The sequence below is a fragment of the Heteronotia binoei genome, chromosome 2 (assembly GCF_032191835.1).
Source record: "Heteronotia binoei isolate CCM8104 ecotype False Entrance Well chromosome 2, APGP_CSIRO_Hbin_v1, whole genome shotgun sequence".
Taxonomy (NCBI): Eukaryota; Metazoa; Chordata; class Lepidosauria; order Squamata; family Gekkonidae; genus Heteronotia; species Heteronotia binoei.
The window spans coordinates 21660649-21675863 of NC_083224.1; the positions used below are offsets into that span (position 1 = coordinate 21660649).

The 15215-nt window shown below is 46.8% G+C and overlaps 1 protein-coding gene across 1 annotated transcript in view; it reads right to left on the reverse strand.

Annotated features, from left to right (window-relative positions):
* Positions 1-15215, reverse strand: part of CHRNA4 (cholinergic receptor nicotinic alpha 4 subunit) — a 119476-nt gene that overhangs the window by 102217 nt on the left and 2044 nt on the right. Inside the window, exon 2 of the mRNA XM_060230664.1 lies at positions 8210-8361. Coding sequence (XP_060086647.1) covers positions 8210-8361 — 152 coding nt within the window. The remainder of the gene's footprint in view (positions 1-8209; positions 8362-15215) is intronic.

Sequence of the window (15215 nt, forward strand, 5' to 3'; positions counted from 1 at the left end):
CTTCCTCCCGAAGGGAGGAGCCTCAGCCAATGGAGAAAATAGAGGTTTTGCTCTGTAGCTCCTGTGCAATTGAGAAATTGAGAAAGCCTTGCAAAGCAAGCTGCTATGCAGAAAGAGGCAAGATATAGGGATAAGGAAGCAGATGACAGCCAGTTGCTCGGGGGCCTGATAGGAGCCCTCTGGGGGCCTGATTCGGCCCCTGAACTACATGTTTGACACCCCTGTGCTACACTATGTAGGCCCCTGGTCCTGTAATCATGAGAGACAAGAAGATGGCGTATGAGTGGAGATACCATACTGGTGGAGAATATCTGGTAATCATAGGCTGGTAACAGACGGGCACTGTGAGGTGGATGGGAGGCGTCCTGAATCGGGATGCTCCCCAGCGAGGTGGCCCTATCCCGTCTGCAAGGCAGCTCGGCGTGATTAGACGGCGGGGCACCTCAGAAGTCAGATCACTCTCCCCCCCACCACCAACAAGTTAAGTGCTCAAGCGCTCAAGCACTCAAGCGCTCCAGATAGTTTTTAAGGGGGAAAAAGACGGAAGCGGTTTGGGGTGGCTTGGTAGTTTCACATGCCAAGGCATCCCACTTGCGCCCTTCCGCTTCCAGACAGCAAGGAGGTGATTGGAATACAACTTAAAAATTTGCTACCACTTCCAAAGTGATAGCTTTTTGAGCTGCTCTCCGGAGGCTGAAGGGCAGGGTGGGGACATGTAGCAGATGTTGCCACTTGGAAGAATTTTGCTAGTCAATTTCTGAGTCAGCCCAAAGTGCTCATCTGTAATCACCCATAGTGTTCACTCCTGATAACGCCTGTGGAACGATTCACAATGCAGTCATTCTGCACCGGACTGACTTCATCTGTGAGCACCTCTGCCCTCCCTTGAGCTGGCAAGAAAGCGAGATGAGTTTCACTTACATCAGAAATAGCTACAGATCCCAGCCACCGAGTTAAATAATAGATGCAGATACCTGAAATCAGAGAGCACCACTGTCCCCCAAACACACACCGCTTGAGGCCAAATATTCGAGGCAAAAGGGAAAACACATGGGATGAGTAACACCCTTGGGCAGCTTTGCCAGTAAGGCTGCCAACTTCAGGTTGGAGAATTCCCGGAGGATTTGGGGTTGGAGCCCGGGAAAGGCTGGATTTGGGAAAAAGCAGGGACCTCTGCACAGTATAATGTCATAGACGGTGCCCTCCAAAACAGCCATTTTCTCCAGGGGAACTGATATGGAGATCAGTTGCATTTGGAACTGATTGGAAACCCGATTTGACAGCCATCAGAAGCCAACAGAAGCAAATTGTCTATAACGGGGTGGCCCAGCTTGCTTAACATAACAGCCACATAGAAGAAATGCCAGATGTTTGAGAGTTGTAAGACACAAACATCAGATATTTGAGAGCCACATGACAGGGAGGGAGGGAGGGAGGAAGGAAGGAAGGAAGGAAGGAAGGAAGGAAGGAAGGAAGGAAGGAAGGAAGGAAGGAAGGAAGGAAGGAAGGAAGGAAGGAAGGAAGGAAGGAAGGAAGGAAGGAACTTTTAAAATGCATTCTCCAAGCTGCTGGCTGGCTTGGCTTGGAGAAATTATTTAAAGAGACAAATGCCTTCTCCAAGCCGGCTGATGGGGGCTTCAAGAGCAACACAGCATGTGTGGAAGAGCCAGCCCCACCCACCTCACAGGGTGTCTGTTGTGGGGGAGGAAGGTAAAGGAGATCGTCAGCCGCTCTGAGACTCTTCGGAGTGGAGGGCAGGATATAAATCCAATATCATCTTCTTCTTCAGACGCACAGTTTAATCAGTTGTCACTGCTGTTTCCTACCAGATCAAAAGTGGCTGATCAGACAGCAACATCTGCCTCCTGGTAGTCAATCATCATCCCACCCCCCAAATCCTTCTTCAGTCTGGATTATTTTGTTACCTGCTCCTTTGCAGAGTTTTTTGAGTTGCCCAGTTTCAACTTGTAGTTTTTTCCGTCTGGATAGTTCTCGACCAACTTCCGGATGTCTGAAGGCTGTCCCAGAGCAAAAGAAGCCTCAGACATCCGGTTTACAGTCGTCATTTTTTTTACTACTTAGCAATGTGCGCATAACCACATATAAAACGAACTGCACGGTGTCATTGTGTGGATGGCAGAGGACGATTTCACCGCGGAGTGATTCGAACTGCAGTATGGCAGTCTGATCAATAACATCCAGAACAAAGATATTCAGGACAAAACCGGGTCGGTTTAACACGGACTCAACACGCTGTGTGACCAAGCCCACACTGTTAGAAATCTGTAAGGTTTTGCCCAGAATCCGTAAGGTTTTGCCTCGAATCTGTCACAAGACTTCTTGAGTGAATGCAGAGGAAGCTTTAAGGAAGAAACATACAGCAAACACTTGTAGCATGTATACGCAAGGCTACTGCCTTGCCAGACTGGTATAAAACAAAACTTACATTCCAAATAAAGGTTATAGGTTAACGGTCAATCACCCCACCCACCTAATTCTCCTGTTCAAACGTCTTTGAATTATTTCTCAAACTGTAGTGTTACTTTCTCCAAGGTCATATTCTAGCTCCCAGGCATTTTTCGTTGGTACTTATCTTCCGTTACCAGGGAGACGAGATTAGGTCCTGGCTTTCCAATGTGGCTTACCCTCCATGGTGGCCTTCTTTGCTACCAATACTATTCTACATAAAACCTTAAGGAATACAAGGAACATATATAAGGGCAGGGCTTTTTTGTAGCAGGAACTCCTTACATATTAGACCACACACCCCTGATGCAGCCAATCCTCCAGGAACTTACGGGGCTCTTCTTACAAGGCCTACTGTAAGCTCCAGGAGGATTGGCTACATCAGGGGTGTGTGGCCTAATATGCAAAGGAGTTCCTGCTACAAAAAAGTCCTGTATAAGGGTTAGTGAATACCGATATTCTAATGCTTGGGTTAGTACAGTCATGGTTAGTACAGTATAGATACCTGTATAACTCCAAACAACAATACAGTTATGGATATATGAATACGCTTTGGATAATTGGCTCACCATCAGCAATGACAGTACTATTAGGAAAATCAGCAAACTGTTTCTAACCCACAAGACTGCAACAAATCCTTGTCAGGAACTTGTACCTGACATTAAATAAAGCACTTTCAATCCACTTTCAGTGCACTTTCCAGTTGCATTTTGCTTTGTGAACTGGCAAAATCCAGTTGGAAAGTGCACTGAAAGTGGATTGAAAGTGCATTATTTAGTGGGTGTGATCACAGCCAAGATGCAGATTAGAGAGCTAGGCAGAATGTTTGTTGTTTTGAACTCCCTTTACCTTATTTAAAGCTAATACATTCGTCGTGTTCTGCATTTTGCTTTTGTTCTGCTATTTTAAATACCCAACAGTTGCCAGCTCTGGTTGGGGAAAGTCTTGGCGGTTCGGGGTGATGTCTCAAGAAGATGGTGTTTGGGGAATGAAAGAAGCTCGAAGGAGAAGTTATGTCACTCTAGGACTTTACTTTCTCATAGACTCCATGGTATACCACAGTCTGCCCTCCAAAGTGGCCTGAAGCTCAACGGGGAAGTTATGTCACTCTAGGACTTTAATGCCTCATAGACTCTATGGTATACCACAGGGTAATGTCTCATAGACTCTATGGTATACCACAGAGTCTGCCCTCCAGAGTGGCCCTTTCCTCCAGGGGAACTGATCTTTGTAGTCTTTAAATAAAGTGTAATTCTCGGTTCCACCTAGACATTGGCAACCTCAGACCTATCACATACCCATAAAGACACACTCCCCATTAAGAACTACAGACAGGGCCTCCAGACACAAGAACTCCCTCCCTGCCATCATCCTATAGAACAAGCCCAAATAACAAGGTGCAGCCTACAATTATCCGGTTTACAGCAGAGTGACGGGGGGAGAGCAGGGAAAGCTATTATCGAGCTGCCGCTATGGCTTCAGCAGGAGGGAGCTAGCTTTCAAAGGCTGCTCTGAAGCTATTATTTGAAAAGTCTACTCTGCCTGTCAAACACTGAATCACTCTCTGCTTAGAGATGCATACACACATAGAAAGGTCATTATAAATTGCATGACAAATTGAAGAGCAGGACGTAGCATTGCAGGGCTCTGACCCTCGAGCCAAACTACCTGGGAATATCTGGGATGTGTTCAGTATAATAAGGCATTGACTTAAATGACTGTCATTAACAGCGGATTCAGGATCCACAGAGTTTATATTTTCAAAACCTTCCTAATCCAGAGTTCTGTCCTCCAAAATGAATTGGGTGGAAATCCACCATGACTCGTAGGGATGCCAGCCTCCAGGTGGGATCTGCGGGGTGGGGGGCTGGAACCACATTCTCCAGACTACAGAGATCAGTTCTCCATGGGGCTGCCAAGTTCCTGCGTCGAGTGGGGTTTCTGCCGCCCTGGAGGTTCGCAACCCACCGGCCCACAACGTCGTGGGCGTGATGACGTCACTCGGAAGTGACGTCATCACATGGACAATGTCATATGCCAGATGCTCTAGGAGTGTCCAGGAAAACTCTATTGTTTTCCTGGAGGCTCTAGCAATTTAGGAGGAAAACTCTATGGTACCATAGAGTTGCTAGAGTATCCGGGGGAACCATAGAGTTTCTCTGGATGCTCCTAGAGCAGCCAGCGCACGACGTCACCGGAGGCCGTGGGGAACTTGGCAACCCTAGTTCTCCAGATGGGGATATTTTGGAGGGTGGGTTCTGTGGCACTGTACCACACAGAAGTCTCTGTCCTTCCCAGGCTCCATCCTCAAATCTGTATGAGTTTCCCAACCTCTAGAAGTTTCCCAACCAGACCGCATTCTCAAATCTCTAGGGGTTTCCCAATCTCTAGGAGTTTCCCAACCAGGCTGCATTCTCAAATCTCTAGGGGTTTCCCATTCTCTAGGAGTTTCCCAATCCCTGGCAATTCTACTCCCCCCCCCCCAAACACTTTGCTGGTGGTCAGGGGGGACCTGGCAATTCCAACCACAAGCAATTCTAAAATGAACTATGAAGAATCTGTCTTGTTTCCCATTGCTTAATAGCTTTTAAGGACTTTGGAAAGGTTTGCAAGTCACTTTTACAAGGAAGGCTCTTTCACAGAGGGTCTACTGACAAGAAGATGACCAGAATGATTGTGCAGGTTTGTGTAGGATTAGGCAGTCTTTAAAGTATCCTGACTCCATGTTGCATAGGATAATAAGGTTAATGCCAACAACTTGAATTGGGCCTAAAGTAAATTGAGAGCCTATAGAGGAGAAGAAGGAAAAAGGAGGAGGTGGAGGAGAAGAAGAAGAAGAATGGATTTATACCCCACTCTTCACTACTCAAAGGAGTCTCAGAGGTCCATCAGTGGGGCCAGGACACTAGAAGCCCTCCCACAGTTGCCCCCCAAGCACCAAGAACACAGAGCAGGGGTGGTCAAACTGTGGCTTGGGAGCCACATGTGGTTCTTTAACATATATTGTATGGTTCTTGAACCCCCCCACCACTGTCCTGTTGGCCTGCTTGGAGAAGGCATTTCTCTCTTTAAATAACTTCTCTAAGCCAAGCCAGTTGGTGGCTTGGAGAGTGCATTTAAAGTTAAAGTTGCTTTCCTTCCACCCCTCTCTTCCCCCCATTTATTTGCCTGCCTGCCTTCCTGTCTTATGGCTCTCCAAAACCTGATGTTCATATCTTGCGGCTCTCAAACATCTGACGTTTATTCTATGTGGCTCTTGTATTAAGCAAGTTTGTCCACCCTGATACAGAGCATTACATCCCCAGACAGAGAGTTCCAACAGTACACTGTGACTAGGGTTGCCAAGTCCAATTAAAGAAAAATCTGGGGACTTTGGGGGCGGAGCCAGGAGACTTTGGGGGTGGAGCCAGGAGACATAGGGGGTGGAGCCAGGAACAAGGATGTGACAAGCATAATTGAACTCCAAGGGAGTTCTGGCCATCACATTTAAAGGGACAGCTCACCTTTTTAAATGCCTTTCTTCCATAGGAAATAATTAAGGATAGGGGCACCATCTTTTGGGGCTCATAGAATTGGACCCTCTGGTCCAATCGTTTTGAAACTTGGGGGGTATTTTGGGAAGAGGCACTAGATGCTATACTAAAAATTTGGTGCCTCTACCTCAAAAAATAGCCCCCCAGAGCCCCCAATACCCAAGGATCAATTCCCTATTATTCCCTATGGGAATTGTTCTCCATAGGGAATAATAGAGTGCCTAGTAGACATTTCCCTCCCTCCCCACACGCTTTCTAAAGGGGGGGAGGGCCTCCATACCAGGGAATCCCACCTCCCTGCCCCCTCCCTCTCTCACACACACAAATACTTACTTGGTCTTCTTCCCTCTGCCTGCTGTGAAAACGAAAGCAAAGAAAGCGAGGGGCCGTTCTCCGAAGCCCTTCCTGTTTCCTCCTTCCTGCCCAACCTTAAAGGGGCAGACATTTTTACAGGAGCTCTACACCAACATGAACCCTACAGGTATGTTCTCCCCCCCCTCTACCCCCTCACCCCCCCGCTTCCTGATTTCTGGAGACCGGGGGATGAAGCTACGAACCCAGAAGTCTCCCGCCAAAGCGGGGGGGGGGGGGTTGGGAAGCCTAACTGTGACTAATAACCACTAATGGACCTCTGCTCCATACGTCTATCCAATCCCCTCTTGAAGCTGTCTATGCTTGCAACCGTCTATTAGCAACCCCCTCCAATCTATATGTATACGGCTTTATTAGCAACCCCTCCAAACTATATATATATGTGTGTGTGTGTGTGTGTGTGTGTGCTAGGATGCTTGTTTTAGAAATTCTGAGCCATGAGGCGATAAATCTTATCTTTACTAGAAAGGGAGAATACACTGTTACCAGAAGGCACGTGGCAGATGTTGAGATTTCCCAGTAAGCATCAGAATATTCTTTGCATTTCCTGACATTGCCCATTGGCCTCCTAAAATCTTAATGAGCATTGCCAAATGTCAATATTCCAACATTCATTATAACATTCTCCTTCTAGATTTAAAATACTGGGAACCATCCAGCGTACACTAAAGCCCACCAAAATCAATATTATCGAGAGTGATTAACTGTGCATCGGATGGTGGCCGCTGTGTATACCAAAAGACATCCTATTTGAGGTTCCCTTCCCCCTTAGCAGAGAGTGCAACAACATTTTTTTTCCTTCCCTCCAACTCTTGAGTCTACTCCCAATTAGCTTTCCGGTTACTCAAGGTCCTATACATAATACATGATGGAGCAGTCTGGTGCAAAGATCAAATGAGCGTTCATCTGGAATGAGCTCTTTAACTCTTGCAAGATTTCTTTTGCTTGCGAGGCATCAACAAAAGCTATGTCAATAAAACTAAGTGCATGCCTTACCAAAGCATCTGGCATTATCTTTATATTACCAAACATAAGAAGACTCCTGCAGGATCAGACCAGTAGTTCATCTAGTCCAGCAACCTGTCTCATAGAATGGCCAACCAGTTATTCTGGAGGATCAGCAACAGGGAATATAGGCCATGGTCTTCATAAGAAGAGCCCTACTGGATCAGACCAGTGGTCCATCTAGTTTTGCATCCTGTCTCATACAGTGGCCAACCAGTTCCTCTGGGTGGTCAAAAAACAGGGCATAGAGGCCAAGGCCTTCATAAGAATATCAGAAGAGCTCTGCTGGATCAGACCACTGGTCCATCTAGCCTAGCATCCTGTCTCACACAGTGGCCAGCCAGTTGCTCTGGAGGGCCAACAACAGGGCACAGAGGCTGAAGCCTTCACAAGAATATAAGAAGAGCCATGCTGGATCAGACCAGTGGTCCATCTAATCCAGCATCCTGTCTCACACAGTTCCTCTGGAGGGCCAACAACAGGGCATAGAGACCAAGGCCTTCATTGGAAACTAAGAAGAGCCCTGCTGGATTAAACCAGTGGTCCGTCTAATCCAACATCTTGTCTCACACAATGGCCAACCAGTTTCTCTGGACAGCCAACAACAGGGCATAGAGGCTGAGGCTCCCGCTTTAACAACTGATCTCCAGCTGGCAGAGATCAGCTCCCCTGGAGAAAATGGCTGCTTGGAAGGGTGGCCTCTATGGCATTGAACCATGCTGAGGCCCCTCCCCAAACCACACCCTCTCCTGGCTCCACCCTCAAAGTCTCCAGGTATTCTCCAACACAGACCTGGCAACCCTACACAGCTAACACGCACCAGCTCTACTTACCACATCTATCAGCTGAGCGATGGACAACCCAAAACGCACGATGACCACATCTGAAATATTGGCTACTGGCCGGGACCACTTGTTGTATCCAGAGAAGAGTTTCTTCAGGAGCCGTTCCTCAGCGTGGGCTCGGGTTTCGATGTGGCTGAGTGCTGCGGAGAGAGCAGTAGACATGGAAAGGGGGAGAAAAATGGTATACGTTGTTCTTGGACAGAAATATTTTTGTATACCATCAAGTCAACATATGGATAAACGTCTGGAGCAGAGATCCATCAGTGGCTATTAGTCACAGTGTATTGTTGGAACTCTCTGTCTGGGGCAGTGATGCTCTATATTCTTGGTGCTTGGAGGGGGGCAACAGTGGGAGGGCTTCTAGTGTCCTGGCCCCACTGGTGGACCTCCTGATGGCACTTGGGTTTTTGGGCCACTGTGTGACAGAGTGTTGGACTGGATGGGCCATTGGCCTGATCCAACATGGCTTCGCTTTTGTTCTTATGTTCACAGCTGACTTAAGTTGACCCTGTGGGGTTTTCAAGGTAAGAGATACTCAGAGGTGGTTTGTCTGCTTCTGCATTCCAACCTTGGACTTCTTTGATGATCTGACATCCAAATACTAGCCAGGGCTGACCCTAATTAGCTGCTTGAGATTGGACAAGTTTGGGCTAGCCTGGGCTATATTGGTCAGGGTGGACATTGACAGTAATGGAATGGAAATCTCCAGGTAATCATGAACTTATGGTACATAAGAATATAATGAACCTATGGTACATAAGAATATAAGAGAAGCCACGTTGGATCAGGCCAATGGCCCATCCAGTCCAACGCTCTGTGTCACACGGTGGCCAAAACCCAGGGGCCATCAGGAGGTCCACCAGCAGGCCAAATCTCCAGAAGCCCTCCCACTATTGCCCCTCCCAAGGACCAACAATACAGAGCATCACTGCCCCAGACAGTGTATATAGCATTCCATCTATACGTTGTGGCTAAGAGCCACTGATGAACTTCTGCTCCGTATGTTTCTCCAATCTCTTGAAGCTGTCTATGCTTGTAGCTGCCACCACTTCCTGTGGCAGTGAATCCCATGTGTTAATTCCTCTTTGGGTGAAGAAGAACTTCCTTTTACCTCTTCCAAACCTCCTGCTCATTAATTGCATTGAGTGCCCACCTTGTATTGTGAGAAAGGGAGAAAAGTGTATTGTGAGAAAGGGAGTAAACCTCTATCATGTCACTCCTCAAGTGTCATTTCTCCAAACTAAAGAGTCCGCACCTCTTCAACCTTTCTTTAAATCCCTTATTTGCTTTAGTTGCCCTTTCCTGCACCTTTTCCAGTGCTATAATATCTCTTTTGCAGCATATGTCTTGGCCTCTCATCCCTTGAAGACCATGCACACATCCAGCTAACTGATTCCACTGAAATATATTGCTAGAATGCTTGAGAAGTAACCTAGGCAAAAAATTAGTAACAACTTAGGCATCTGCCAGCTTGTCACTGTGTCAGTTCACTTAATGCAGGCATGTGCAAGTTGGGGAGAGGCCGTTGCTCAGCCTGCAGAAAGTCCCAGGTTCAATTCCTGGCATCTCCTGTTAAAAGAATCAGGCAGCAGATGATGTGGAAGACCTCTGCCTGAGACCCTGGAGAGCTGCTGCTGGTCTGAATAGACAATACTGAGCCTGATGGACCCTAAGGGTCTGACTCAGTGTAAGGCAGCTTCATATATTCATGTTTGTTTTAAAAGGTAGTCCGCTGTACAAGCACCAGTCATTTCCGACTCTGGGGTGACGTCACATCACAATGTTTTCATGGCAGACTTAAAATGGGGTGGTTTGCCATTGCCTTCCCCAGTCCTCTACACTTCCCCCCCCCCCCCGCCAGCAAGCTGAGTACTCATTTTACCAGCCTCGGAAAGATGGAAAGCTGAGTTAACCTTGAGTCAGCTACCTGAACCCAGCTTCTGCCGGGATCGAACTCAGGTCATGAGCAGAGCTTAGGACTGCAGTACTGCAGCTGACCTCCCTGTGCCACGGGGCTCCTTTATACAAATGATAGTATTGCGAGGCGGCGTGGCTCAGTTGTAGAGCATCTGGTTGGCATGGAGAAAGTCCCAGGTTCTGTCCTCAGTGTATCCCATTAAAAGGATAATTGAAGAAGCAACGTCAAAGCCCTCAGCCTGAGACCCCGGAGAGCTGCTCCCAATCTGAGTAGACAATGCAATACCGTACTGTAATAAGAATGCCATACTGATCTTGATGGACTAATGCCCTGAGTCAGTGTAAGAAACGAAGTGGCTACACAGCAAAATAAATCCAAAACAAAACTTACTGCGTGTAAGAAAAATAAAGAACTTATAAACAAATAATGAATACAGTATCCAAATTATTAATAAATATACCGAGGGGAGGGACTGTGGCTCAGTGGTAGAGCATCTGCATGGGAAGCAGAAGGTCCCAGGTTCAATCCCCGGCATCTCCAAAAAAGGGTCCAGGCAAATAGGTGTGAAAAACCTCAGCTCGAGACCCTGGAGAGCCGCTGCCAGTCTGAGAAGACAATACTGACTTTGATGGACCAAAGGTCTGATTCAGTAGAAGGCAGCTTCATAAGTTCATATGTACCTCATACAAACATAAGGGAAGTTTCTATAAGGGGATGGATTCCGCATTAATTTCCATAAAAGTTCCAAGAAAAGTGCAAAGAGTTCATGCAAAAAAGCTCCTCCTGGAACATTCAAATGCAAACAGTTCCATAAGCTGTGGTCGATCCAATCTCCCAAAATAAAGGCTCCAAAAGGTTCTCTATTCCCTTGACGGGTCCGTCGACTTTGTATACTACGTTTCGCACGAAAGCTTCATCCGAGAGTCATCCTGTAACATTATACAATTGACGTCAAACGAAGACATATTCAGTCTCCAAAAGGCACAAGTTTATGGAACTGTTTGCATTTGAATGGTTCAAGAGGAGCTTTTTTGAATGAACTCTTTGCATTTTCCTTGGAGCTTTTTTGAAAATCAATGCGGAATCCATCCCCTTGTAGAAACGTCCCGTATGTTCGTATGAGGTATCTTTATAAATAATTTGGACACTGTATTCATTATTTGTTTATAAGTTCTTTATTTTTCTTACACGCAGTAAGTTTTGTTTTGGATCCGAGTCAGTGTAAGACAGCTTCATATGTTTGCACTGGACAATCCCAAAAGGACTGGGCCAAGAAACACCAAGGGGACTTAAATCAAGCCTGGTGCAGTCCTGAATATTATTAGTATCATTATCATTTCAAAGAAGCAGAAGCAACAGCAGAAGAAGAAGATGATGATGATATTGGATTTATATTCCGCCCTATACTTTGAATCTCAGAGTCTCGGAGCAGCTCACAAACTCCTTTACCTTCCCCACCCCTCCACAATAGACACCCTGTGAGGTAGGTGGGGCTGAGAGAGCTCTCCCCAGAAGCTGCCCTTTCAAAGACAACTCCTGCGAGAGCTATGGCTGATCCAAGGCCATTCCAGCAGCTGCAAGTGGAGGGGGGGAATCAAACCCGGTGCTCTCAGATAAGAATCCGCACACTTAGCCACCACACCAAACTGGCTCTGTGCAAACTGCTTCAGTTCTCTGCAGCCCGTGTGTGCAGAAGTCAAGAAAATGTATGTGGATTTGTGCATTCACCAAGTCACTGATTTCACACTAGAGAAGCTATCAAACTAAAGGCTATAGTGCTGCTCCGGCAGAAGCAGACGGAGGATCTTACAGTGCAATCCTAAAGAGAGTTACACCAGTCTAAGTCTATTCATTTTAATGGGCTTAGACTGGAGTAAGTCTCTTTAGGATTGTATTAGTCACAGTTTTCAGAATCTTAGTCAGTTTACTGCTGAATCCAGCACATTGGCTTTGGCTGTTTACCTTGTACTAGATTATATTTAATGTGTGTGCGTGTACACACACACAGAGTATTAGTGAAGGAGATGTTAACAGCCAAAGATCCATCTACAGCCAGGGAAATTTTGATATATCCTAACTGAGAGAGGAAGACAGAGAGAGAGAAGAAAAGCTCAAAGAATGGAAAGGAATGAATCGAAAGAGAGAGGAAGAATTTAAACCAGAGCCAGTTTTCCACATCAAGAGGTTAATTTTTTAAAATATGATTTGCAACTAGCTATTCCTGGGGAGTGGACGGTGGCTCAATGGTAGAGCATCTGCTTGGTAAGCAGAAGGTCCCAGGTTCAATCCCCAGCATCTCCAACTAAAAATGGTCCAGGCAAATAGGCATGAAAAACCTCAGCTTGAGACCCTGGAGAGCTGCTGCCAGTCTGAGTAGACAATACTGACTTGGATGGATCGAGGGTTTGATTCGGTAGAAGGCAGCTTCATATGTTCATGGAATAACCCAGGCTAGCTTGATCTCATTAGATCACGGAAGCGAAGCAGGGTTGGTCTTGGCTGACATTGGGATGGGAGACCACCATAGAAGCTCAAGGGTTGTAACACAGAGGCAAGGCAATGGCAAACCACCTCTGAACACGTCTTGCCTTGAAAACTCTATCGCGGGGGTGTCAAACTCATTCGCTACGAGGGATGGATCTGACATAAATGAGACCTCCTCGGGCTGGGCCACGTGTGCCATAAAATGTAATGCCAGGTAGCAGAGACATAAATTTTAAAAGGGACACAGACAAACACAATATTTTACTTAGTCTCTGACAATACAAGAACTCATGGGCATTCAATGAAATTGCTGAGCAGTCGGATTAGAACAGATAAAAGGAGGTACTTCTTCACCCAAAGGGTGATTAACATGTGGAATTCACTGCCACAGGAGGTGGTGGCGGCTACAAGCATAGCCAGCGTCAAGAGGGGGGTTAGATAAAAATATGGAGGAAAGGTCCATCAGTGGCTATTAGCCACAGTGTGTGTGTGTGTGTGTGTGTATGTATGTATGTGTATATATATATATATATATATATATATATATATATATATATATATATATATATATATATATATATATAAAAAAAATTATTGGCCACTGTGTGACACAGAGTGTTGGACTGGATGGGCCGTTGGCCTGATCCAACATGGCTTCTCTTATGTTCTTAACTGAAGGAAGCAAGAAAAGAGGGAGAAAGAAACAGACCCCCTCACGGGCTTGATAGGAGCCGCACAGTTGACACTCCTGCCCTACGGGGTTACCTAAAGTCAGTTGTGACTTGACGGCACCCACACACGTACACATTGCTCTCGCGAATTTTAAATTTATCTAACACCCATGGAAGGAAGTCCTTCTTCACCCCAAAACAGGTAGAATCCACTGCTGCAGGAAGCCGTGGTGGATGCAAGCAAAGACAGCTTCAAGAGAGGATTGAAGAAACATCTAGAGCAGTGGTCCCTCAGTGGCTCTTAGACACAAGGAATAGGTGGAACATTATGTCTGGGGCAGTGGTGCTTGGGGGAGCAACAGAGGGAGAGCTTTTGAAGTCCCGGCCCCACTGGTGGGCCTCCTGATGGCACCTGGGTTTGGGCCACGGAGTGACAGAAAAGTGTTGGGACTGGATGGGCCACTGGCCTGATCCAACATGGCTTGTCTTATGTTCTTATGCCTGGGGCAGTGACTTTGTATATTCTTGATGCTTTGAGGGGGGCAACAGTGGGAGGGCCTCTGGAGTCGTGGCCCCACTGGTGGGCCTCCTGATGACACCTGCGTTTTGGCCACCGTGTGACACAGAGTGTTGGACTGGATGGGACATTGGCCTCATTCAGCAGGGCTTCTGTTACATTCTGATGTTCGTCCATTCCTATGTGCATCCCAGGGATTGTTAAAGTTCAAACTAATTTTGACAGCAACTTCCCACCGCTATGCTGCAGATGGGAAAGAAGGGATGGATGTTGAAGCGTGGCTTTCTTAGTGAGTTCACGGTGCAGCAGAGGCATTCTGGTTGACAGATCACACTCATAGCCTGTACGCTACACCAGGTCTCTATAGGGATGACTACACAGACACTGACCACTGCTTCCTACTCCCTAGGAAGCCTTATTACTGCCTAGAGCTGATGCCTAGAGCTTCAAGAGAGCCAGTTTGGTGTAGTGGTTAAATGTACAGACTCTTTTCTGGGATAACCAGGTTTGATTTCCCACTCCTCCATTTGTAGCTGCTGGAATGGCCTTGGGTCAGCCATAGCTCTGGCAGGGGTTGTCCTTGAAAGGGCAGCTTCTGGGAGAGCTCTCTCAGCCCCACCTCACAGGGTGTCTGTTGGGAGGGGAAGAAGATATAGGAGATTGTAAGCCGCTCAGAGTCTCTGATTGAGATAGAAGGGTGGGGTATACATCTGCAGTCTTCTTCTGATCATTCAGTAGTAAGGCTAGTGTATTCTGCACATGCTTTGAGCAGAAGAAGAGAAGATTTAAACCCTGCCCTTCACTGCCCGAAGGGTGTCAGAGCAAATTACAATCTCCTTTCCCTTCCTCCCCCCACAACAGACACCCTGTGTGAGGTAGGTGGGGCTTGAGAGAGCTCTGACAGAAACGGCTCTTTCCGGAACAGTTCTGATGGAGCTATGAGTGACCCAAGGTCACTCCAGCAGTTGCACATGGGGAATCAAACCCAGTTCTCCCAGAGACGAGTCCCTGCACTTAACCACTACACCAAACTGGCTCTCTTGAAGCTGTCTATGCTTGTGCCACCACCACTTCCTGCAGCAGTGAATTCCACATGTCAGTTGCATATCACGGAACTCCAGCATCACTGTGCCTATTTGATTGCCCTCACCGAAGACTTTCTCTCTCAGCCTAGCCCACCTCACATGGTTATTGTGAATGTGCACATAACAATAAAGACATTCAGCGAGCCATTGCGACATAGCAAATACAGTGCGGTAGATGTGAAAGGAGTGGGTTCAAATCTCTGTCTGGCTGTGAAGCTCCTGAATCGATTTTGGGAATAAATTGGTTAGTCTCACTCTAAATCCCACAAGAGCAATTGCGTTAGGGCTGCAATAAGTTATTGCAACATTTATACTCCCC